This window comes from Mustela erminea, chromosome 4 (assembly GCF_009829155.1).
Source record: "Mustela erminea isolate mMusErm1 chromosome 4, mMusErm1.Pri, whole genome shotgun sequence".
NCBI classification, from domain to species: domain Eukaryota; kingdom Metazoa; phylum Chordata; class Mammalia; order Carnivora; family Mustelidae; genus Mustela; species Mustela erminea.
In genome coordinates this window covers 110,844,590-110,870,889 of record NC_045617.1, presented here as the reverse complement: position 1 = coordinate 110,870,889, position 26,300 = coordinate 110,844,590, and the positions used below count along the sequence as shown (strand labels likewise).

Here is a 26,300-nt window from a genome sequence, read left to right as displayed (position 1 = left end):
GAGGTAGAATCTGACACTTTCAGACTCAAGTCTAGCAGACTCAACCAACGTCAGTAGCTACAGATAAGCAAAAAAAAAAGACAGTAAGTTGTGTATTCCTCAAGCTTGGTGTCATCTGACTACAAGTATTTGATTTTTAAGAAAAGTTAAACAAGTGACAGAGACGTATGAACCACAAAACAAAGCAGTGACCGAAAGGAAAATAAGCCTAGAAAAGAGAAGCCACTTTATTTTATAATTATATCATCAGATTGAAGGTTGGTTTCTCAATTGAAGAACAGGATATTCTGTGACAGAAATGATTACATTTATTAGTTAGTCAAAGAAATAATATAGATGTGATGTTGACGAGACAGCATTGTGGAGAGAAAAGAGATGTCAGAATTGTATTATGCCATTCTTCAGATTGAATTTGGATTCAATTTCAGAAAATATCAAGTATGAATGTTCATTCTGAAGAGCCCAGTATTTTGTATTTCTAAACCAAGAATAGATGGTGATATTTAGCTTGGCAAAGAAAAATGTCTTAACTTTAATGTTTTCAAGACACTAGCTTTATTGGATTACTGGGGAAGAACTGAAACTATACTTTCCAGAATCATATCTCTTAAGATTTATACACAGGGACAACTTTTTTTTTCTTTTTCATTTTATTGATATATTTGACAGACAGAGATCACAAGTAGGCAGAGAGGCAGGCAGAGAGCGAGGGGGAAGCAGGATTCCTGCTGAGCAGAGAGCCTGATGTAGGGCTCAATCCCAGGAGCCTGGGATCATGACCTGAGCTGAAGGCAGAGGCTTTAACTCACAGAGCCACCCAGATGCCCCACAGAGGGACAACTTTTGAAATTCCTTTACAGCTTATAATTACAACATTCTGTATTTTGAGATAGTATTAGTCTAAAAAATATTCCCTTTTTATATGATACTGTCAACTTAGAATATTTCCTAAAGAACAGTTGTGACACAGTAGTTAGTGGGTGTATCAACATTCATCTATGCCAACTAAATCCTTAGAGATAATTGTATCAAAATGACAAGGGGGTAATCATTGGATTACCACCTTGTGGAAAGCAGATAAAGAGTTCAGAAATTTAGATCCTGTTCATCGTGTCTGAACTTTTCCCGGAGAACTTTTAAATTATATCATCAGCAATCACCAAGGATTTCACATAAGTCTTAATAAATCTGATCTTCATTAGCAATAGATATTAGCTATAGTATTCATTTTGAAATATTCTTTCTTTCGCTCCTAGTAATTACATGTCATTGATTTTATTCTGCCTTGTTTGGGGATTCTTTATGCCTACTACCTCTGACTATTCTTACTCTGACATCTGCTATATCTTTATGGGTTTTTTTTTCCCCCCTCAACATTAATTTTTATTCTATAACTTATATAAACCTTCATCTAGAATAACATCTAAGTTTTATTTGAACACAAAATATAGTTCTTAATCTGGTTTATTGCTGTACCTGGAGATCTCTCCATAACCATATATAACAGAAAATTTAATGATATTTAATTGACACAAAACATTATATTATTTTCAGGTACATAACAAAATAATTTGGTATTCATATATTGTGAGATGACCATGGCAATAAATCTAGTTAACCTCTATCACCACATGTATTTATAAGTTCTTTGTTTTTAATAAGGGCAACATCTTACACCATTTCTTTCTTATTACTATTCTGATAGTTGAAAAAAAATCTTTGGTGGCTTCAACTATCATTTATATGCAGTTGATTATCACATATATATAATAAATTTGACTTCTCTACTAAAGCCTAAGACCACATTTCATTCTTTCACTTGAGTGTTACACTTACATCTTAACATTAATATGTGAAAGACCCTCTCATGTTTGTTGAATAAATATAATCACATTTTTTTCTGACACCTTAAGTTATGAAATATTGTCATTTCTGCCTCAGACCTCAAATTCATAACTATGATTTGGTTTCTATTCCTATTACCACTAACTCAAGTCTTCCTAATTCCCTCATGGATTGTAAAAGGTCTTCCAGTTTCCACATTTAAAGTCTTTTTTTTTTTTTAAGATTTTATTTATTTATTTGAGGGAGAATGAGTGAGAGAGAGCATGAGAGAGGAGAAGGTCAGAAGGAGAAGCAGACTCCCCAAGGAGCTGGGAGCCCAATGCGGGACTCGATCCTGGAAGTCTGGGATCATGACCTGAGCCGAAGGCAGCCGCTCAACCAACTGAGCCACAAAGAAAATTCTATTTCTGCTCTAACATAATCTCTTACCAAGCACAGCTCTCATCAGGTCAAGCTTTGGTTGCTCCCTATTGTCTTCAGAATTCAGAACCATCTCACACCATGTCTCACCACGCTTCTCCAATTTTATTTCATTTTTCTTTACTTTCATACATACGTATTTTTATCAACATAAACCACTTATCTGCTAAGCACAATCTCAACTTTGAAGCTCTATTCTGTTTCTGTTAAAAGACTGTTCTGGAATGTAACCATCTCTTTGCCATTCATTCTCATGTTGAACTGTCAACAATTCAGTCATCCTTCAAAATCTACAAATGCTTCCTTCTTCAATAAGTTCTCAAGATCCTTAATACAGAACAACATCTCTTGTAAGGAATCTCTACATTTGGTTTATATGACACATACCAAAGTGTATTTTATTTATTAATATAATTCTTTTATGTCCTAAATGAGGCTGCAATCCCCTTGTAAGCCAGAAGATGAGTCATTTATTTTAATGACTAATTAAAGGTTTTGCTTATAGTAAGAGATAATTTTCTTTTGATTTTAATTGAACAGAGTCAGTGGGCTAGCAACATGTAACACATTACTATCTTCCTTGAATTCAGTTTGATGAATACAATTCAAGTTCTAAGCCCAAAACAATTAACTTCTAAAGAACAATCTATTCTTACCAACAAATAAAGTAAATATAAAGGCTACTTGAAGTTGTTCTGGAAAATTGATGGCTAAAAGCATAATAAAAATTATCAAACACTTTGCTAAGGGGTTAGACAAACTTTTAGAATAATGGAAATCCATTTGAGCCACATGGCTCTAATCATGGAAGATGTCACACATTCTAGTCTGCCTTGGAACACAAAATGCTGGGCCAGAAATAATGTACTTTTTTTTCGCTTTCAGTGCTTCACCTTCTTTGCTTTATGTTACTGCCTCCAAAAATCTTATCATTTTTGAATCATAAGTCTAATTGCTATTCTTTGATTCCAGTTTATACTGTAATAAATATAAAAATTGTAAAAGAATGAGCAGTTTCAAGAAAGAGATAGTGGTTAGCAAAACACAGGGAACATGAAGGCTAAAATATGGGAGGAGTTTCCAGAAAGTTTTCCTGAGAGGAATTTCAGGGACGTGGGATGTGGGAAACACAGGGCTGCAGGGGACTGCAGAGTAAAATGCTTACAGAGAAAGAACAGAAAATAAATTTAAACAAATCTTCAAAGAATGTTTTTGTTGAAGAAAAACAACTTTAACTTATATTAAATAATATTAAGATATAGTCCCCCTGACCTAATTGATAACAATAATATTTTTAAAAAAGTCAACAAATTCATATCTTTTACTAAAACAAAAACCACTTACTTATGCAGCATATTTATAACATTTAGTATACAATTTTGCAATAAACTGAGACATATTACAAATTGGGATTTCTCTGTACTGTATAAATTCTTCATGTTCATTCAGCTATTCAGCAACATATAAGCTCTTTATGTGCTTAGTCTTTAGTAAGTGCTCATTAATTTTCATTTATTATAATTATCATATCTCTATTTTGAATGTCAAATTCATACATGAATATGAAAAATAAGTATTCTGTTTTAAGCCCAATTATTTTATGAATGCCCAATGTATTTTATAATTTTTAGCTTGTTTAATATCTTTGTTCATAGAATAATTTTTCAAGCTTTGTATTAACTTTCTTAAAACCATAAGTCTTTTGAGAAATTGATCAAAGCTATGGACCTGCCCCCTCCAAAAATGAACATGAATGCATTTATATCAAAATGTTCATAGGTTTTTAGCATAAAATAGCATTTCATTTATTAGAAGCTGATGCAGGTAGGGACATTTTTCAGAAAAAAATAAACTTTAAAACTTCATTTCAACTAATTCTGAAGAAAATCTTTCTAAGATATGTCTTTCATTTTCTTGCCATCTTACTTAGATTATAGACACTTCTATCTTGATGAATAGAGGCCATGATTTTAGATATTAAGTGTCATTCTAAGTCTTAGAACTGGTTGTTCCTACAGCAGGGGCTCCATAATCTGCTACATTCTTTCAGGATAGCTTTGTCCTTATTGTTTCAGCATTTCAGTATTATATTTGTTATACACGTGTATCTAACAACACTATCTCTGCTTCCAACTCATTCTATCTAAATCAGGAACCAGAAAACAGAAATGCTGAAGCAATATTTGAACTTGAAATAAAGCAGACTATCAGCAAGGTTCTAAGACTTTCTTACTACAGTCTATGGTCTTTATGATATTTATTTTTGGCTATTCAACTCTGTCTTTCTTCAGAAGCTTACCTATATCCCAGAAAAGTAAGGTGGCAATACATCTAGGCTTTATGGAAAAAAAAAAATAATCATTTTAAGAGACATGATGATCTCTTGTGGTTCTTTAAATAGTCTTAATCTAATACACCCTGTAGAAAATGACCATAAAGAATAAGCATCCTTTCTTAGTTACCTAGCATCTATTATTATTCATTAGCTGTGCGTACATGTGTGTTTAAATGTGTGCACAAATCAGCGTGTGTGTGTGAGTGTGTGTTCAGGATAATAAGCTTAATGTTGGGTAATCAAAATTTGTACTTAGGATGTAAGACAAATAAGTGACAACTCTCACATTTCATAATTTGCTACTGTAAATTATCCTCTGTGTGTGTCCTTGTCCAAAACTTGGGAAATATCAGACAAAACTATATAACGATGTTTTACATATGCTAGTCCCAAATTGAATAACATGAAGAATATGAATAGTTAGTAATTATTATTTACATTATCCAATTTGATACTAGTGGATTGTGATGGTTAATTATATGTATCAACTTGACTGGGCTAAGGAATGCCCAGATAACTGGTAAGACGTTATTTCAGGGTGTGTCTATAAGGATGTTACTGGAGATCAATATTTAATCATAGACCAAGTAAAGATTGCCAACAATGATGTGGGTGGGCATCACCTGAGAGCTGAAAAGAACAAAATGGCAGAGGGTGGATTTGCTCTCTCCTTGAGCTGGGGTATCTATCTCCTGCCTACAGACATTGGTGCTTCTGGTTCTAGGGTCCTTCAGGTTTGGAATGGAACTACATTATCAGCTTTCCTGGCTTCCAGCTTGCAGACAACGGATGACGGGTCTTCTCAGTCCCCATAATTGCATGAGCCAATATCCCTCAAATAAATCTCTTCCTATATATCGACTTAAGTCTTACTGGTTCTGTCTCTCTGGAGAGCCTAACTAATATATGGATACACTTTGGAAAAGTCCAACATGTTATTGAGAATAACCTTTGTCTAGTCATGAAATGATAAGTCAGTCTCTGGGTAAATATTGGAAGGAAATCAACAATAAATAAGACCTCTTTGTATAATAGCATTGTATAATAATATTTGGAATATTTATTCACAGAATATAACCTTTTAAAAAAACATAATTAGTTATACATAAGTGATCAGAAGACCAAATCTCACTGTCCTTACGCAAGACTGAAGACAGTATAAGACAATATTGGCTCCATCTGCAGTTCTAAAATGCTTTGAGTTACTATATTTAATACATGTCTTAAAGTTTAGCAATGATAAAGGAAGTTGGCAAACCTAGAAAACAGAATCTTCATGCAGAAAATACACAAAGTTTTCAAATACATAATTTTGGCAAGTCAAAAGGAAGGTAAAGAGTAATAAATGTTCATCATTTACAGAATTTTTGTAGTAAATTATACTAGACTGTAGAGGATTTCATATATTGTTACTCAAACAGTGCGCTTAAGTCCAAATTGAAGTTTTCTAGACTCTGAGATTGGCATTCCTTTTTTTACAGCTTTTTTGCCAAACTGAATAAAGGCCATGTATCAATTTGATACTTTCTTTTAAAGATTTTTTCATTATTTATTTATTGGAGAGAGAGAGAGAGAGAGAGAGAGAGAGCACACACAAAGGAGGGGAGAGGGGAAGAGGGAGATGGAGAAGAGCCTTAAGCAGACTCTGCACTGAACATGGAGCCAGATGTGGGGCTCAATCCCATGATCCCAAGATCACGACCTGAACAGAAGCCAGGATTTGGACGCTCAACTGATTGCACCACCCTGGTGCCCCTCCCCAATCTGATACTTTTAATTGGCAATGACTTTTAGAATTAGATGTTAAGATTTACAAAAAAGAATTGAAGAAGCAATACCTCTGTGTGTTTCCCCCTTAATTTTTCTTGGAAATTTGTGAACGGACTCATCTGGCACAGCAGCCTTCGTGGGTCCTCCTCGCCATAAAAGTCATAAAGCCCTTTAGAGAGTGGTTCCAGCTTCAATGACCAACAGCCCCAGAATCTCTCTAGGTTTTCCTTCCCTCTACCAGATAACTCATAGCCCAACATACTATCCCTTTTCCTACAGAGTTGATCTTTCCTCTCTTTGCCCAACCACTTTTGGAATGCACATTTAACTTGGATTTTCTCTGATTTCTGAATTTAGTCTTCAACAAAGATACTATTTTTGGTTCCCTTTCCTTCTCATCACTCAGTGTTTAGAGTAAGGGACAGTTCACTCCATTCCTGAACCAGCACAAGCTGCTAAACACCAACTCAGAGGGAAAGTCTGGGCCCTCAAACTGACTCAGAAAGTAGATAAAAACATAAATCTAACTGAAAGGTCTCATGCTGCATGATGATGGTATATTGGCATGGAGATGTCCCCCATTTAAGGACTGCATTGCGTAGGCCCTCCTCAACTGAAAAATACTACCAGCAATTAGTTATTATCCTTTATTATTTGAGGTCATCCTGAGGGAAGATATCTTGTGATCTCATGAGTCCTTATAGGACTAAAATACCTTCAGAAGAAATCAAGTGTGAAGTGAATGATTAAAAGCTATAATATATATGTGTGTGTGTGTGTATATATATATATAAATATATATTATATGTTTATATGTTCTGTACTAGTTGAACTCCCCCAGTTAATCACTCCAAAAAGTTAGGTATCTTCCTGATCCAGAAATTAAAGCTTAAACATGTCATGAATAAGAATCTGAGGAAAGGTATATGTATTTAAAAACATTATCTATAGTTCAGTGGTCTTTAGGTGAAGACTACTAAAGCAGTAAAAAATGACAGAAAATCTGAATCACAGCAACATTATGATAGGAAACTTCTAAAGAAATGAAAAAACTGTAAACCTATATCAGCTCAGTGCATCTAATATTTGAAAGACTATTTCTGTACTCTCACCATGTTTTTTACTACAAAGAGTAAAAATCTGCCATTTGGTTAACATTACTGTTGTTGGTTCAGTGTAATTGTGGTGCTGAAAAGTTGTGTAGGTTTTGCTCCTCTGTGTAATTCCTCCCCCATTAGAGACAATTATTAATTATTGATTATTACTGATGCACTCTAGCAATACAGAATTCGCTACAGAGGGATGGGAGAGAGTCATTGTGCCTGGGAGTCGCTCAGGAAAACTAACGCAGCAGCAAGAACACCATGACCTTGGAAGGTCTCCCGAAACATGCTACAGCCTGTGCTGATTCAGCACATCCCTGTGATACTACAAAAAAAGTAACTTGGCATCCTCATGAGCAATGTATGGAAGATTATGAAGACTCATTAAAACAAACAAACAAACACTCAAGAATATACATTATATATTTTCAACATTAGCTCAGACACCAATGAACATTTGGCCAATGGAAAAAGACAAGATAGACAAGATAAACAGTCTAGGAATCCATACAAATGTGTGTGTCTTTGTGTGTGTGCGGGTGTGTGTATAATTATATGTGGTTGGGCCTATCTAAAAATGAGACAGTAAGTATCCACAATATATTACTTACATATACCTGAAGATATGCACAATGGATATGACACTTAGAAATATCTGGCACAGATACCTGCAATTTTTTTAATTTCAGTAACATTTGGGGAAAAAAATCCTATTTCTTACCTACATTTCCAGTCATTAAGTATGAATTCTGAAAGGCCATCATCCCCATTCCAACAATGTGTATAAAATCTTCAATCACCTGCATTAACTCTATTGAGCCAGGATAAATCTAAAAAAGAAGCAAAGATTGGAAGGAATAAAAAGTCTACATAATGGAATATATAACTGGAATAACAAAAACTACATAATGAGGTCACAAATGAGCTCTGATTTATTGGAAGGAATTTCTGCAACTGGCAGCAGTTGTATTTTTGAATCACTAATTGAGAATGATACCAGGTGTCACACGGCAAGAACTTTGAAGGTGATATGATGTAGTGATTAATTCTCCATAAATCTAAGGAAACTGAAAATATCTAACAGATTGTATCCTTAGAAACTGCCCATCTTTACTTTTGACGGGATCCTTTCCCCATTTAAATATTGCATAGAACAAACACTGACATTTGGGGGCTTTTCACATTTTTTACTTAGCATCTATATGATGGTCACTGAAAGAAAAAAGCAATTATCACCATCACGAGAATATTGACAAACTAGTAATTTCGCGGCAAACTAACTTTTATACCTTGGGAGAAACATTTACTTCTACAACCGTAATAGCTATTGAATGAATAACAATGTTGGCAATAATTTCAGGATCATGACCATAGCTGTAGTGTGGGTGCTTCACAGATAGGTGCACATTGCAAACCCAACACCACGCCGCCTTACACACTGCCAAGGGAGGAGTCTTTGCTTAAAGACACCCTGATTCTGGCGCAGGGTGTGAGAAGTGAAGGTCATTTCGAAGGTCATATGAATGTTACTCTGTATCATCCATAATGCTTAAACAGTCAGCCTGTATTAGAGAATGACATTAGAGCAGAAAGTCTTTTGAAGATGGGTCGTTTCGTTTAGCCATTCAGCACGACTGCCCCTTGGAGCCATGAAAAAATGAAGTGGATTAGAATTGTAGTGGCTTTGTCTTTACAAAGGCTGGTGCAGGAGGGGAAGAGACAGTCTGATTAGCAGAGAAGTATACAGTCAGAGGTGGAAGGGGACTGGAGTAAAAGGGAGCTACGCTGGGCAGGGCGAACTGCAGGTGGAGTGTGGAATGTTTACAGGAGGCTGTGGCTGCGCCCCACTAAAATTCAGACTCTGAGAAGGCATCATATAGGTACATATATTTGAAGACATGAACAGTGGCTATTACACTTAGAAATGTGTAGCATGGATACTTGTACTTTTTTTTTTTTAATTTGGAGAAAATCTGGGGAGAAATGTTATTTCTTATCTATTTCCAATTATTAAATATGAATTCTGAGAATTCATTGTCATTATCATTTCAAAAATCTACATGAAATTCCCATCAGCTCCAAGCTTTCGGCTACTACTGTATTTTTTCTGCTGTTTCTGTGAGGTGTTTATGAGTATGTGTTGTGTAAGGGTAAATACAAATTAAAAATAGGAGTCTTAATTCTGCCTGCTGAAAATGAGAGACTCCCTCTCCCAGCTCCATATCCTTCATCCTATTTTTAAAAGCATTTACTTTTGAAAAATAATAATTGTTAAGTTCTTTCTCTTTCTCTTTGAAATGTATGTAAATATTTTAAAAAGCTAAATAGACTGTTACAGGGAAGACGTAGGGATATCTTTCAGAGAGAGACAGAGGTGATAACAAGGAAGACAGGGTCTCTATCTCTCAGTTTCTATGGGAGGGGAGGAGTGTTAACCTTCAGCAGGTACCTCGCTCTAAGTTGCAAACTACCTGCATGAAGATAGAAAAAGCTTATTTCCCCCTCCTCGGATAAAGCCAGTTAACTAACAAGTGGTCACCCCATTACCGGGTGAATTTAAGATGAACTCTGTGTGGCAAATGGGGTTCACCATTTGTGCCACAAACCTGGAGACTCATTTACCATGTGGCTGCCATTGTAATAATACCTTTCAGTAAAAGCTATAAAAGAGTTGTCGTTGTTTGACTTCAAGTAGTTACCTTTATTTACTTCTATTCAAGCAGTTCTCTTTAAAAAGGCATTAAGGATTATCACAACTGAAAAAAAATATTTAAAAGGTAAGAATATAGGTAACTCAAAATCACAAGTAAAGGGATGGATTAGGGATTCAGGGTTTTCCACTGATGAGGAGTTGTATACTACTCGCTGTTCGTTCAAGTTGGGACCTCACAGTAAATAATGCCATCCGATGAAGTGCAGCCTTGTTTAAAAAAGGGTATTATACATTTACTCTAAACATATCCATAATTAATAGTCTCCTGCATTCTGGAAAGATGTGCTTAGCCTCTGCAGCTGTATTCTAGGGAAAGATACCATTTCCTTCCAGTGAGTGAATGAGGCTCTCCTCTAGAAGAAAGCCAAGGACAAATATCTAATTCAAGCTAGCAGAAAAAGATAGATTCAGGGTCTTACATTGAGGAGTGCTCTTTTTTCTTCCTATGGCCAGAAGCACAGAATTTGTACCTGATAATGAGGTAGACCCACGCTGGACTATTTTTAGAGCCTCTATCATAACAGGAATAAAGGGCATGATTTGCTCCTGAAGGCCAAGAACATGATTATAAGGGGAGAAAGGGATAGATGGTTCACTTGAACCGCAGAAAATATTATTTCCAAGATTGCACTGTTCTCTCAGAATTAGCAAAGGTCAAGTAGAAAACTTAAGTATTTTAATACACAGTTATATTAAATTTTCACAAGAGTTTTTAAAACGTGCTTATTCTCCCTCTCTTAACCTCTAACCCACTTTTTCTGTAATTTGGGGGGGAAGTGTTATTAACCATACATAGTTAGTATAGCACAAATGGCAGTGAAAGGTATTTTAAAAGAATAATCAAACCAATAAGGCCACGTGCTACATTGATCATGCATAGCAGAAAGAGAAGAAAAGCAAAATTCAAATTTTCTTACGAGAACTCATTTTTACAGCTCTTGGCTTTGAATCCAAATGCACATCTGCATATCTTATCCAGATTATACATAGTGTTGTAGTAAATGCAAGGGATTTTACTTGTTATTACCCCACAGTTTGGTTTATAATGTATGCTTTTGGATTTGCTGTTTCTCCCATAGTCTGTAGGCAGGAAAGAAACTGGTTGCTAAGGCATATAGTTACTAGGTATTGCTAGCTCAAAGTGAGGAATTACTTCATCCTGTTCAGTTTTTCCCACATTTATAACATCACTCAGTCCATTGATTGTTAGGATAAAAGAGATCACTTATTTCCTCTCAAATTAGTATAATGTAATCTAGGATGACTTTTATTTTTTTTTAAAGATTTTATTTATTTATTTGACAGAGAGAGACAGCAAGAGAGGGAACACAGCAGGAGGAGTAGGAGAGGGAGAAGCAGGCTTCCCACTGAGCGGCGAGCCCGATGTGGGGCTCTATCCCAAGACCCTGGGATCATGACCTGAGCCAAAGGCAAAGCCTTAAGGACTGAGCCACCCAGGTATCCCTAAGATGGCTTTTAGATGCCTCCTTTTATGTTCTTGGGACAGCAAACTATTAATATTTTTAATAGTTTATTAAATATTAAAATATTTTCCATATACTTTTTAAGCTTTCCTTAACCAATTTTGTTTTAAGTTTTGAAACGGCTCCAGGCTTACCTGTTGTGCATCCTCCCATTTTTCCTTGTTTTCTTCATCTAGAAGGTTGCTAACTATTTGGAAGAAGTTCTGCAAATTAAATTGGATAAAAGATTTAATGTTACATGAGGAATCCACTTTTCAAAAACATCCATTTGAATTGACTGTGTGATAAGGGTATAAACACTCTGTCATATTGCTTTATAACCCTAACATACCATTCTAGAAGATCTCCGAAGGCCCTGCCTCAGTACCATACTTCTGGGATTTCTCTATAACTTCACATACGCACCTCAGAAGACACCAGAACAGGTAAAATACTTGGGTTTACTTAGTGATATGGAATCTTCCATTATATGGAATATGGAATATGGAATATATGGAAGTGATATCTTCCATTATAGTCTCTGTATTGTATTCTGTTGTGCTATCATAAAATTATTCCTTGCAAATGAGTTTTCTTCCTTTGGTAGTGAAAATCCCTTGTGTAGGTATAATTACAAGCTATCCAGTTAATTGTGAACCATGATGGCTAGTTCTACTGCTGTTCTGAAGAACACTAGCGAAGACACAGGCCTTGGGCAAGGCTGAGGCACGTGACAGGCTTCCTCACATGGATCCTGGGTCTGCACTTCCTGGCTGTTTTACTTAAACTTTTACCACTACCTCTTGCAAAGATGACATGGAATTTTCCAAGTACCTGGCATATAGCACCTGGTTAAGTGCTCAATAAATCCTAGCTATTTCAAATTATTATTCTTTATTCTGCCTTTGGCCAGCAAGCCAAAATGGAAGAAGGAAGAGGCTCAGTTGCAAGTTCCTATTCAAGGGCCAAATCCTAGTCATCATCCTCGTGGGCTAACTGCTGAAGATCTATTGGCTTGACTTTCGTCTAGCAGTATCCCTGATGAATTTCTGGTTTTCCCTTTCCATGCAGACAGGTGTGTTTGGGCTCTCATACACTAGCAGAGGCTCAGCTGAGATCATCTGCATTAGTGCCCATTTGACACACAAGGGATCTTGACCAGAGAGAGACCTTCCTGCTCTCCCACACTACACTGGGTCTTCAAAACTCAGAGGCCAGGAGAAGATCAGAGTGTCTGTTGAAAATGAATAGTGACTTGGGGTCATGGGCGACCTAGGAAGTGCAAAGTGAAGCTGTGACATTTATCTTAAGCGACATGGACCGCGGTCCCTCGGTTGTGTCCTCAGGGCCCATCTCTTCTTCTTGGCTTGTATGTAATTTTGCAGGAGCACGGACTCATACTGATACATCAGCTCAGGAGAAGACCCGCGTGAGGGGGAAATAATCGCAATTTTTTAGCCTCATCAGCCTCCCTCCCTATCCAGCTTTTCAAAGAAGGTCTTTTATTCAAATGCCAAATAAAGTCACCTGTTTTAGAAGAAAAACAAAGCTGCTTCACTTCCTCTTCTCTTGTGCTTTGAAGCTGTGAGTATCTATATTTAATTGCCCTATTTGTGCTATTTATTTTAATAGCTCCCGGTAATCACATGGTTGAAACATGTTTCAAGTCATAACCCCTGTAAAAGTTACAGAATATTTTACACAGCTCTTGAAAAAACTGCAAGTCTGTTTTAGACCTGTTTTCAATTCGTTTAACCTTTTTGTGCTACCAGCCATTTTTTTTCCACTTAAAATTTCCTGGTTGGAGTGATAACATTTGAAGGGCTTAGTCCGTTGAGCTGTAACTCTACCTATGGGCAGAAAGAATTAACCTTCAGCGTTCTCCAATTGCCTATGTCTGCTTAACTCAGTAGGGGACATGCTGCTAATGAGGCAAAAGTTGCAGATTTCATCCTGTCCATGCCAGTTAGTGGTGGTGTGGTCCACGGCCATGGTCTGCACCCTCACCCCCGCTAGCTTTCATACACAGGCATGCCACCGCTAACAAGAGACACCAAGAGAATGGGAAGCAATTTGTGCAGACATGTATCCATTTCTGAGAAAACATTTCACAAAGCAGGTTTTACTGATAGTGAGTCAGTGGCTCTGCACTGTATATGAAGGTCAGGGAATAGACACAATTCCTTGACCAAAGCGATATATTCAGAGTTCAATTTTTTTTTTCTTAAATTGCCAAAAGGCATGTATGAAAAATACAAATTACTAAAATATACCTTCAACTAGGCAAACAGTATAAGACATGTCTTTGTATCACCTTCCAAAGCAATATGTCAGGCTTCATTAATCAGGGTGGAAAAGAAATACAGATAAAGTTCTCCTTTCTCCCTGTTGACTGGGCAGGGAATGATCTGCCATGAGACCATGTGGGGCACAGTGAGCTAAGCCTGAAAATCCAAGGAGGGGGATGGGGGCATTTACGGGAAGATTTTCTTATTCCTCAGTGTACCCTCAGTACACACAATGCCTTGTCCAGGGCCAGTATTTAATGGAGCCCTAACTTAAAGGAAATAATGAAGTCACGCGGCCACTACACCTCAGGCTCTCGAACAAAACTCAAGTATCATTCCCTTGAGCAGATCCTGCTCTCATCTCTCTATCAAATCACTTCGACATTTGCTTAAAGATAAGACCTAGAAAAGAGTAGAATCAAGCTGAACAGTATTTTTTGAGAAGGGATATAGAACACTTTAGGCCACCTGACTGAATTTTTGAGGAAAGTCCGAGGCAACTTCTCTGAGAGCGGACGTACGGCTCGCTGGAGTTCTTTAGGAACTCTGTTCATTCTGGCAGGATCTCTCTCTTGGTGACTTATGGGTCAGGTCACTTATGTTAGGCCCTGAGCTGCAACTGACAAGAGGTTTTTGTTTCCTTTTCTTTTATCAGCCCCAATCTCTATGACCTAGACTGTTCTGAAAAATTAAGTGTCCTTGGCCAAAGCTGTTTGAAGCTTCAGCAGGTCAGACCTGGCTCCAATGTCCCCCACATTCATTAACTGTGTGGTTCTAGGTGCATGTTGCCCACCTCTGCACTCCTTCTCTAACCCGTACAATAGAAACCAGAAATAATAGCTGCCTGCCAGAGCTATAGTGAAGCTTGGAGTTAATTCCTAGCACACAATCTGACACACGGTAAGTGCTCGATATATGGCAGCTTTATGATTTTATTCCTTCCATGTTATCTTTTTTATGACTGGTGGCATGATTTGTATTTATGGCCACACGACGGCAAATATGCCCCATAAGGTTGTTACAGAATTTCACAACCCAGGGTGCTCTCTCCTTCTCTCTTTTATAGCCTCTTTCTTTCCAGACAGTATGTGGAGCACAGAACTTATTCACCACTAACTTCAGGGCCTATCATTTGTCCAGAGAAAGCTCTCCTTCCTAAGAAATGCACGCAGCTGGGAGGATTTTCAGTGTGGTTATTATCAGACAACTACTATGTGAGAGGCATTGCGCAATCATTTGCTGGACACAAAGGTCGGGGGCACGACTCCTCACTTATTCTTTGTGGTGAGTATTATGAAAATCGGTGCAGTAAATGTCTGTTATAAGATAAGCCATAAATGTTTCTGCCACATTCAAAGTGCAAGTCCTAGGTTTGGTCACATGAGACTAAAAACCACTCTATTTTCTGGAAAGTGGTAACTAATGATTTGTTTTACATCTGATTGGCTTCTGCTTGACAAATTTCTCATGTATTCTATAAAATTTTCTATATAGATTCTATAAAATCTATATGAGTATTTAGATTTTGCTGAAGTCCTTGTGGGAACAGAGCCGTAGATGAAGTCAGTGATTTGAGATAGCTGAGCTCTGGGAAATGTGTTCTCCTTCTCTTAACCCATCAACAAAATGCTTGAGCACTGAGAGATGAAGATGAGCCCTAAGGAACAGGTTTAATAATGTAGATCTGAAACTTTTAAGGATTCATGATGGTCTTTAAGAATTGTGATGGTCCTGACTAGAAACATAGGAGGAACATAAAAAGTCATAAAGGCTAAACAAGGAGTCAGAGATGAGCCGTTAGGATAAGGATGCGCAGAGCAGGACAGGCCATTGACTCCCTAATCAGGAGAGATATTGATAGTGTAAGGCCATGCATGATTTAGCCCATTCTCATAGCTCTGGGTCTGCCTTAAGCTATCCTGTCCCACAGTCTCTATATTACAGGTTCATTAGACTTCTTTATGCATCCCAAACTCTTCCCTGCTTAGCCTCTGGACCTATACAATGCTGTTCTCTTTCCTTGACTGCTCTATCTCCTGTTCTTCATTCAAAATTAACAACAACAACAAAAAATCCATGGACAAAGGAAACTGGCAGTTCATAGAAGTAATCAACCATAAAAATAGGATGTAAAGGGCATGGTTGTATAAAGAGCCCCTGTTCGCTGCTGAGAGTCGGTTTTCCCCAATACACACTGAATAAGTATTCATCGCTGGCTCTACTCCATCTCTACTTCCCTGCCTGACCGACTCATCAGAACTACCATGCACTGACCCAGGGAGAACAACCGCACTTCACCTTAACATAAAAGAGAGGACAGTAATGCAGGCAGCCATCCAACTGTATAGCACCCACTTAAAAGGTGATAAACATGCTGACTTGTAGTTGCATTGTGTGGTCTTCTCTTCAATTATATCATCGTTTTTAATTATGATGTACTTGTATAATGATCAGTTCGGGGCTTTTCCCTTCACCAGCTTACACCTCGTTGGGATTATTTCACTCTTATGCCCTAGTGTACAGCATAATACAAGGAAAGTGTAAATACTCAAATATTTTTAAATGTGTATAAAACAATGGGCTATACATTGAAATAATTAAAAAAAAAATTAACAAATGGCCCCCACCTAATTTTCTACCTCCTTTCAAATCAACACCTTCCTCTGCCATAAATCAATGCCAGCAAGTTCCTCACTACGTCCAGAGAAGGAGATATAACACTTACTTTTACAGATAAGAAGACTGGTTATCTTGAATGAATATGGACTCAAACTCTTCCTATTTAAAATGGCATCCTGAAGTCTTGGGACCATTCTAAACACAGACATACTTCCGAGACAATGTAGGGCCTAATTAATGGATGGGAAGGAGCTGTGCATGGCTGACCCTGGTCCTCAGGTTTAAATCCACTGATGAAGAGACCTCCTCTTTCAAAAATACAGTTCAGGGCACCTGGGTGACTCAGTGGGTTAAAGCCTCTGCCTTGGGCTCGGGCATGATCCCAGGGTCCCGAAATCGAGCCCCACATCGGGCTCTCTTTTTGGCAGGGAGCCTGCTTCCCTTCCATTCTCTCTGCCTGCCTCTCTGCCTACTTGTGATCTCTGTCTGTCAAATAAACAAATAAAAAATCTTTAAAAAACAAAAAACCAAAAATACAGCTCACTCTTTGGCAAACACAGCAAACCTTCCCAGCCCTACAACTACCACCATCCCAACCCTGGCAGAATGCAAAGGTCACAGAAGAGCCGCTTTGTTCAGCAAAAGAATGGAATAAAGAAAGTTATAAAAATATAACCCAGGCAGCAAAGCATAGTGGGCTTTGACAAGGAAGAAAACTGGGGAAAGGAACCTCAGTAGGTAAGTTTTTCAATAGCGCAAAAGAAAAATTACGAAGACCTAAAGGGCAGCAGCAGGTGTGAGAACAGAAAGGTGAGGGAAGACATGGAAAATACCTAAGAAGCACAAATGTATCTACTCACTTATTTATTGAACATCTAGTAAATACCTGGCAGTTTTGTAAGTGCTGCAAATACCACAGTGAACAAGGCACATGAAGGTTCCTGCTCTCATGGGGCTTACACTATAATGGGTACTGGAAAGCAATAAATAAGCAAATAAATAATGATTTCAGGGGAAATACAAAAATAACAGAGTTTATGGGAGTAGAGAGTGACTGGGCTGGGAGGGGTGTGTGTATGTTTATGTAAGACTACTTTGGGTTGAATATTCAGCAGGAAGGTGACATTTAAGGTGAAAACAGAGTGGTAAGAGGACGCCGCCTTGGGAAGACCTGAGGAAAAGAGTTTTAGGAAAAATGGGAAGAGCAAGAACAACTTCCCAGGGTAGAGGCGACAATATGGACAAGTTTTAGAAAACAGAGAGAAAGCCGGTATAGCTGGCGTGGTCTTAAAACAGGGGTTGGATGTGGTGGAGAAGGGAGAAGTGAACACAGGATGGAGAAGAGAGAGGTCAAGGAACGTGATGTCTTGATCCCAGGCTATTGTTCTGTGACGTGAGTTTCATTAAAGATCTGACGTTGGCTGCTGAGTGGAAAACAAAGTGCAGAAGAGTGAGAGGAAAAATAAGGAGGTCAGAAAGTAGTCTGTCTTGCTTATTGAGGCCGGAGATGATGATAGCTTGGTTTAGGGAAACAATATGACATGGCGAGAGATTGCACAGAAGGGAAAGTAGAGCATCAAAGATCAGTCTTTGGCTCCCAGCTCATGCAGTTTAGAATGAGGACGCAGTTAGCTGTGCTAAATACCAAAGACGAAATAGCGGTGTTGCAAAAGAAGACAGTTTCATTTTGTTCAGTTTGAGTATGGAGGGTCTATAATATATCTAAGAGAAGAGGCCCAGCGGGCTCTTTTAACTAAAAGCTGGAAGCTTAAAAGGTAAACATTTCTGAATCATTAGTTCTAGTTGAGAACGGGAGACTTTGTGGGGTGGGGAGGGGAGGATAACCAGGAATGGAGCTGAATGGGATGTAGTCAAGGTTCGAGCATTGCTGACAGACTAGATAGGAAGAATAAGGAAGAGAGATGGGAGATAAGAAGGTAGGAAGAGAAGCAGGATTTAAAGGTGACAGAATAAAATAAATTCAGAAAGAAGACACTGGACTGGGGAGATTAATCTGGAGGAGACAGACTAAGCATTTAACAAGAGTCAAAATCCAAAGAGGGTTCAAGGCACGGTTCTGTGTATCTTGTGTATTTTTTCAGCCTCTATGCACTTGGCCACTGATATATGCATGTAGGATATACAAAACCATGAATGCAGCCAGATTATAGATGAAGACATGGATAACGTATACCCAACTTCCTCTGACCTGGCTACGACTACTTCTTAATCTTCCATTCAAAAAAACATACGGAAGTGAAATTGAGAAACATCATTATACAAATAATCCTGGGTTTGTCCTAACATACTTTTTAAAAAACTAACCACCCCTAACGAGTACTTGAACTTATTTTTTTTTAAATAGGTGAATAGAAAAAAATACTTCATACCTAATTAGGATGAAGAGTCATGATACTGTGGCTTAAACCTTTTAACTAGAATATCTACCCAAAGCAGCACATCAAGCAGCCACTGACAATGAGAAACTGTCAAGGTTCAGGAAAGTAGGAGACTGTAATCCAGTTGGCCCTTGGCAGGTTCTGGGACCAAGATATATAGGGAATAGGAGACAAGAAACTGAGCCACTGGAAAGCCAGGGGATGCCCTGGGGCCAAAAGGATTAGGGTGTCAAGGTCAATAGGTCAGTAGTGGTCAGAAGACTCCTCCTGCCAGCAGAGCTGGACTGTCCCAGCTTGACCACTGTAATCTGCCAGATCTAGAGGAATAGAAGAGCAGATTACTGAAGCAAATACCCGTCCTGTTCACTGGGTTAGAGAAAAAAAAAAAAAGCCAGATTCTTAAAAGATATCTTTTTTTTTTTCTTCTTCTTCTTTTAATCACAAATCTCACAGAAACTCTGACTTATTTTGAGAACGACATCAGAACATCATTCCGGGAACACTGGCTGTCTTTCACACTATCTCATTGCTCTGCCATGATGTAAAACAGTTTAACTTGTGGAGTTTCTGAATAGCTTGGATGGGCGATTTTTCACTCAATGCTACCAGTCCCTTCAGGCTAAGTTCAGGACCCACAGCTCCAGCAAGAGGCAGCAGAGAGGGTATACTTTGAGGTACCATGAATGGGGGAGGCTAAGTGAAAAAAGGAAGCCATTCTACCTTCATTCAGTGTCTTCAGGCATGAGATTGGCACTACTCCTTAGGGTCCTTATTTGAAAAAGGAAGGTGAAAAAGTTAGTGATACTAATATGATTAAATATGCTAAGGATTATGAACCAGAGGTAGCCTGGTAGAGCAGCCAACATTACACAAACAGAACTCAGTGTGGCAAAATCATCGTCCAATCCAGACAGGGGCTGCTGCTTAAGCAAGGAATGATATAATTATCTATTACCAAAGTTTGGGTAGGCCTGGCTGATAAACTGAAGAGCCAGCAGGTGCCAATAGCATGCACACTTCACAAGTTTACCCCTGACAACACGACAGGCAGCAGCCATAGTAGGTCCTGTCCTGGTGTAAGATGCCTGGCATATACCTCTTTGTGAAAAAGAAATTCTCATAGTCCTTCAAGATTCACCATCATGGGCTGATTGTGTCCATCCCAGATCTGAATGTTGGAGCCCTGACCGCAGCCACCACCCACCCCATCCCAAAGTACCTCAGAATGTGTCTATACCTAGAGAAAGAACATTTCAAGAGGTAATTAAGTTATAATGAGGCTATTAGGCCAGAGCCCAATCCAATCTGATGAGAATCCTTATAAGAGTAGGAGATCAGAGGGCACCTGGGTGGCTCAGTAGTTTAGCCTCTGCCTTCAGCCCAGGTCATGATCTCGATGTGCTGGGATAGAGCCCACATCTGGCTCTCTGCTCAGCAGGGAGTCTGCTTCCCCCTCTCTCTCTGCCTGCCTCTCTGCCTACTTGTGATCTCTCTCTCTGTCAAATAAATAAATAAAATCTTAAGAAAAAAAAAAGAGTAGGAAATCAGGACACACAGAGATACCAGGAGCCTGCGCACATAGATAAAAAGGCTCTGTGAGGACACAGCGAGGAGGCAGCCAGATGCAAGCTAAGGAGACAGGCCTTGGGAGAAACCAAACATGCTGACCCCTTAATCCTAGACTTCTACCTCCAGAACTATGAGAAAATAGAGTTCTACTGCTTAAGCCACCCACTCTGTGGTATTTATTGTGACAGCTCTAGCAAAGTAATGCATTCTTCAATAATTTTTTAGAAGAAAAATCTTCGAGGGACACCTGGGCAGCTCAGTCTGTTAAGCATCCCACTCTTGATTTCAGCTCAGGTCATGATCTCAGGGTCATGGGATCCAGCCCTGAGTTGGGCTCTGCACTCACTGGGGAATCTGCTGGAGACTCTCTCTCTCCCTTTCCTTCGGTCCCTCCCCCTGCTCTCTCATTCTTTCTCTAAAATAAGTAAATAAATCTTTAAATATGCATAAAGAAAAGGAAACCTTCGATAGTAAGTGGAATCACAATAGGAAACTACTTGTATATTTTGCTTATGCAAGTCTCAGTACTTTCTTGACTCCAAAAGAAATAATAATTCTGAAAGAGACAAAGCTAAGAGATGTTTTATTATATTTTTAAAACCCAATCAAAAAAATATTTACATTACATGGCATTTACCAGTCGATAATAGTCGATACATATTCTTAAAACTTCTTAGCCTCCCTTCCTCTTCCCACCTGATTGTTGCACATCCTTTGCACTCTCACGTGCAGACGTTGAGTTTCCCTCAGCCAGCAGCCAACTTCTAAAGTTTGCTCTTGTAGGATTTAATCATGTTGATTTGGGAAGCAAGGTTTGTTGCTTAATAGCTCATCCATTTAAGGAAATCATTTGTTGCTGAATTTCTTATTTTCACCTTTATAATAAGGGCAAGGTTTAAATAATACCTAGAAAGAGCTGTTGTTGTACAGGACTCTCTCTGCCACAGAGAAACCATAGGAAATCCTCTCAAGCTGTTGAGCATTGAAAATAGTAGCTGTTTATGACTTGGAGTGACTGCTGGCTGGGAGATGTGGTCCTGTCCACAACTTGGTTCCCACCGAGCTAGAAATCCTAGTTCTTGATGTAAGCCATTCTCTATGTCCCCTTGCTCTCTATCTTTAAAATGGTCTTGCAATGTTGACCTTAAGGACTAATGCTTCTTAGGGCACCTGGGTGGCTCAGTGGGTTAAGCCTCTGCCTTCAGCTCAGGTCATGATCCCAGGGTGCTGGGATCCAGTCCCGCATCCGGTTCTCTGCTTGGCAGGGAGCCTGCTTCCTCCTCCTCCTCTCTCTCTCTCTCTCTCTGCCTGACTCTGCCTACTACTGCTCTCTCTCTGTCAAATAAATAAATAAAACGCTTTAAAAAAAATGGGCAGAAGATATGAACAGACACTTCTCCAAAGAAGACATACAAATGGCTATCAGACACATGAAAAAATGTCCATCATCACTAGCCATCAGGGAGATTCAAATTAAAACCACATTGAGATACCACCTTATACCAGTTAGAATGGCCAAAATTAGCAAGACAGGAAGCAACATGTGTTGGAGAGGATGTGGAGAAAGGGGAACCCTCTTACACTGTTGGTGGGAATGCAAGTTGGTGCAGCCACTTTGGAGAACAGTGTGGAGATTCCTCAAGAAATTAAAAATAGAGCTTCCCTATGACCCTGAAATTGCACTATTGGGTATTTACCCCAAAGATACAGATGTTGTGAAAAGAAGGGCCATCTGTTCCCCAATATTTATAGCAGCAATGGCCATGGTCGCCAAACTGTGGAAAGGACCAAGATGCCCTTCAACCGACGAATGGATAAGGAAGATGTGGTCCATATACACTATGGAGTATTATGCCTCCATCAGAAAGGACGAATACCCTACTCTTGTAGCAACATGGACGGGACTGGAAGAGATTATGCTGAGTGAAATAAGTCAAGCAGAGAGAGTCAATTATCATATGGTTTCACTTATTTGTGGAGCATAACAAATAGCATGGAGGACAAGGGGAGTTAGGAGAAGGGAGTTGAGGGAAATTGGAAGGGGAGGTGAACCATGAGAGACTATGGACTCTGAAAAACAATCTGAGGGGTTTGAAGGGGCGGGGGGGTGGGAGGTTGGGGGAACCAGGTGGTGGTGGGTAATAGAGAGGGCACCGATTGCATGGAACACTGAGTGTGGTGCAAAAACAATGAATACTGTTATGCTGAAAATTAAAAAAAATTAAAAAAAAAGAACTAATGCTTCTTTTCTGACTGCTATTTTCCTGGACACATTTTCTACCCTTCTCCTCTGTAATAAGTGATTTTTTAAAAGTGCCTATACTTCCCTAGGTGGTGCCATGAGGCACATCTGACCTTCCTCTCTTTGCAGGAGAGATACCAAAGTACTTATGGGCATTGGCAGTGGGGACTTATGATTCAGAGATGTTTCAGGCTTTTGCTTCAACAGAATTTCCCCTTCTCAGATAATAAGCGTAGCTACATTTCTTGATTATACTGCAGGTACCATGTAACTATGAAGTAGGGGCTATTACCCCCATGTGATGGAAGAGGAAACTGAGTCATAGAGAGGTCAAGTAATCTGTCTAGCATCCTATAGCTTGTGAGCTGTGACCTGAGGCCAGGGATTCAGCCTACAAGGCAGGAACTCTTAGTCATCACACTCTACTGCCTTTCTTAACTCTCGTACTTATGTCCAAGGAAATTATTAATGTTCCTAGTTGCACAGTGTTCTTTAAGCAAAGGATTTCAAGGCACCAGGCTGTGTCTTGAATGCTAATGATGTTTTATAATTCCAAACTTAAAGAGCCTTTACAAGATCTTATTTAGTCAAAAGTATTAGATTATTTGCACAGATGAGGCTATCAGTGCATAATAGCATTACATTATCATACAACAGTTGCTTCCACATTGATCAATCTAGTCCTTTGTATGCAAAAGGTAAAAGTGTCTCACACTGAGACCTTAGGAGAAACAATGCCCAAGATTCTCTCTGGGCGACCTGCCACCATGGAGGGGAAGCATGAAGCAGGTCTACAGTGAAGCACATATGTCTGAGTGTATGTAACACACTCAGGTATTTTCTATTCTTTTCTAATTTGTTATGAAAAGTTGATCACGACCCTCTATCAGGTCAACACTTAATGTCTGAAAATAACCTGAAAAATTTGAAAACAATTTTCTCATCCAGAGTTTTAGGCGAGAAGGGAGAAGATGCTGGGCTTACCTGAAATCACTAACTCTGCTTTTTATTTAATTCCTTGGTCAGTTAATGCTGAACAATTTTTGAAGATTTTATTTATTTATTTGAGAGAGAGAAAGAGAGACAACATGAGTGGAGCAGGGCGGGGGGGGGGGGGAGCCTCAAAGGGAGAGAGAGAAGCCTCCCTGCTGAGCAGGGAGCCCAGTGCAGAGCTTGATCCCAGGACCTTGAGATCATGATCTGAGCCAAAGGTAGATGCTCAGCCTGAGCCCCACCAGATGCCCCTGAAATTTTTTATTTATTTTATGGCTTGCATTTAAAAAAGAGACTGGAAGCCAAGGTTTGAGTTTTCTGCTTAATCTCAGTGGTTGGGAAATAAATTTTCAAGCCTAGGGAATGTATTAGAAAAGTAAGTTATTTTCCAACTTTAAGTGTTGACCTGATGGAGGGTCATGATCAACTTCTCATAACAAAATAGAAAAGAATGGAAAATACCTGAGTGTATTACCCACACTCAAGGTAACTATTATTTTGTGAAACTCTGGTTTTCAACACTATACGGATGTAAATTGTGTATCCTGCAGTGGGTCACAGTCAAAAGCATTTGCAAAACACTGAGTTAGATCAAGGGTTTTATCAGGAAACAGAAAGGTGCCTGAATAGAGATCTGTCTCTGCTTTCAGCGAGTTTAAGGGGCACAATACACAATGATGAGTGTATTGTGTATACTCCAAGTGTGTATTCTTTCCAATGTTTTCTTTCTTTATTTCCCATATATATGTTATCTCAAGGGCCTCCCTTTCATTCCGTTAAGAGATTACTCCTCCTTCTCTGATCCAGTATCATTAAAGCATGCTTTCTTCTTTCCTTACCTTCAGAACACTGCTGTAGTCTCTCCATGGGGTTCTTTCCCCCAGTCTTCCTCTACTCACTAATTCACATTATCTTCCTCTGCCAGACCATTTCCAAAAATAACACATTTAGTGACTCCATTTATAGAGAACGAAGTCTAAACACTTCTCTGCCCTTGACTCTCCTGTCTTTATGATCTGCACTATCCAACATGTATCCCATTTTCTTTTTTTTTTTTAATTTTATTTATTTATTTGACAGAGAGAGATCACAGATAGGCAGAAATGCAGGCAGAGAGAGAGAGAGAGAGAGGAGGAAGCAGGCTCCCTGCTGAGCGGAGAGCGCAATGCGATGTGGGGCTCGATCCCAGGACCCTGAGATCATGACCTGAGCTAAAGGCAGAGGCTTAAACCACTGAGCCACCCACGCTCCCCATGTATCCCATTTTCTACAAACCTTGGTCTCCGGAATGTGCCATGTTTATACCACATTCATGCCTTTGGTTACACAGTTGGACTACTGTCTCTGTGCTCAGCTTTTTTCTCCAGATTCTGTCTCAGGTCCTAACTCTCCCATGAATACTTCTGTTACCACTACACTTCAGCTCTCATTCAGCTCTCTATGCTTTTAGAATTCCTAGAAGTGAGACATACTGTACTATCTCTCTCTTCCTCATTACCACAGTCTACCCTCATCCATAAGGTGTTTTTTCCCCCTTCCATTATATTGTAAGTGGCCTGAGAACAAGGCTTATCTTGTACAGTTATGTTAAGAGTTACAACACTAGCAATAATGGGATTAAGGAGTACCTACTATGTGCCAGAAATTCACAAATATCATTATGCATGGGTTATTATGTATTTAACCTGTATTTTTTTCTAAGCTTCATGACAACCCTGAGAAAGAGTTATTGTCAAACTTCATTTTTTGTGGATTCCATATTTGCAAATCAATTACTTGCTAAAATTTATTTGTAACCCTCAAATCAAAACTCATTGCTTTTATGGTCATTCATGTGATGAGGGAACAGAAGGCTGGCTGAGGACATAGCAAAAGCTGACACCCTCCAACTTACCCCCACCCCCACTCCTAGGTGGGACATATGTGACATTCTTTAGGAATCTCCCACCCATCTTAATGTTAATACTTTGCCAGAGGGCAAAATGACCTCCACAAGGGCCAGCCCTCTGGTATCTGGTGTCTTGTAGGTCGTCCTCTTTAGCATATGAAAGTTCAGTTGAAACCTCCCTTTCCTTTACCTTCACAACACCTGCCATCCCTCAGAACCCTGGGGTAGCAGCTTTTCCTGCCCATGGGTCTGGTCCCCGTGCTTTAATAAACCACCATTTTGCACCAAAGATGTCTCAAGAATTCTTTCTTGGTCATCGGCTCCGGACCTCACCGCACGGAACCTCACTTATATTCTAGAACTTCATCACATGGACTGTGTGCAGAGTGGCAAACATCTGAGTCACCCACCGTACATGTACTCAGCTGATGCCAAACATGACAATGCTCCCACTTTTTGTTTTAGCTCACATACTTGTGTACTTTGTTTTAGCTCACATATTACGCCAGAGCGGCCCCACCCCCGTTGAACTGCCATTTTGTTGTTTATGCAGTAAAACTTAAATTGACCTTGCCCCCCACCCTTACCCCGCCAGGGGAACTTACTTAAAAACAAGTCGAGGAAACCAGTCCCAGATAACAAAGTCCAAGTAC

At 39.1% G+C, this 26,300-nt stretch overlaps 1 protein-coding gene across 5 annotated transcripts in view; it reads right to left on the bottom strand.

Moving 5' to 3' along the window:
* The window catches only part of ADGRB3 (adhesion G protein-coupled receptor B3), a 739,102-nt gene that overhangs the window by 345,803 nt on the left and 366,999 nt on the right, over positions 1 to 26,300 (bottom strand). For all 5 annotated transcript variants that reach the window (XM_032340376.1, XM_032340375.1, XM_032340373.1 and 2 more), the window contains 2 exons: positions 11,805 to 11,873; positions 8,195 to 8,303 (listed from right to left, as the gene is read on the bottom strand). In XM_032340376.1, the coding sequence (XP_032196267.1) occupies positions 8,195 to 8,303; positions 11,805 to 11,873 (178 nt within the window). The remainder of the gene's footprint in view (positions 1 to 8,194; positions 8,304 to 11,804; positions 11,874 to 26,300) is intronic.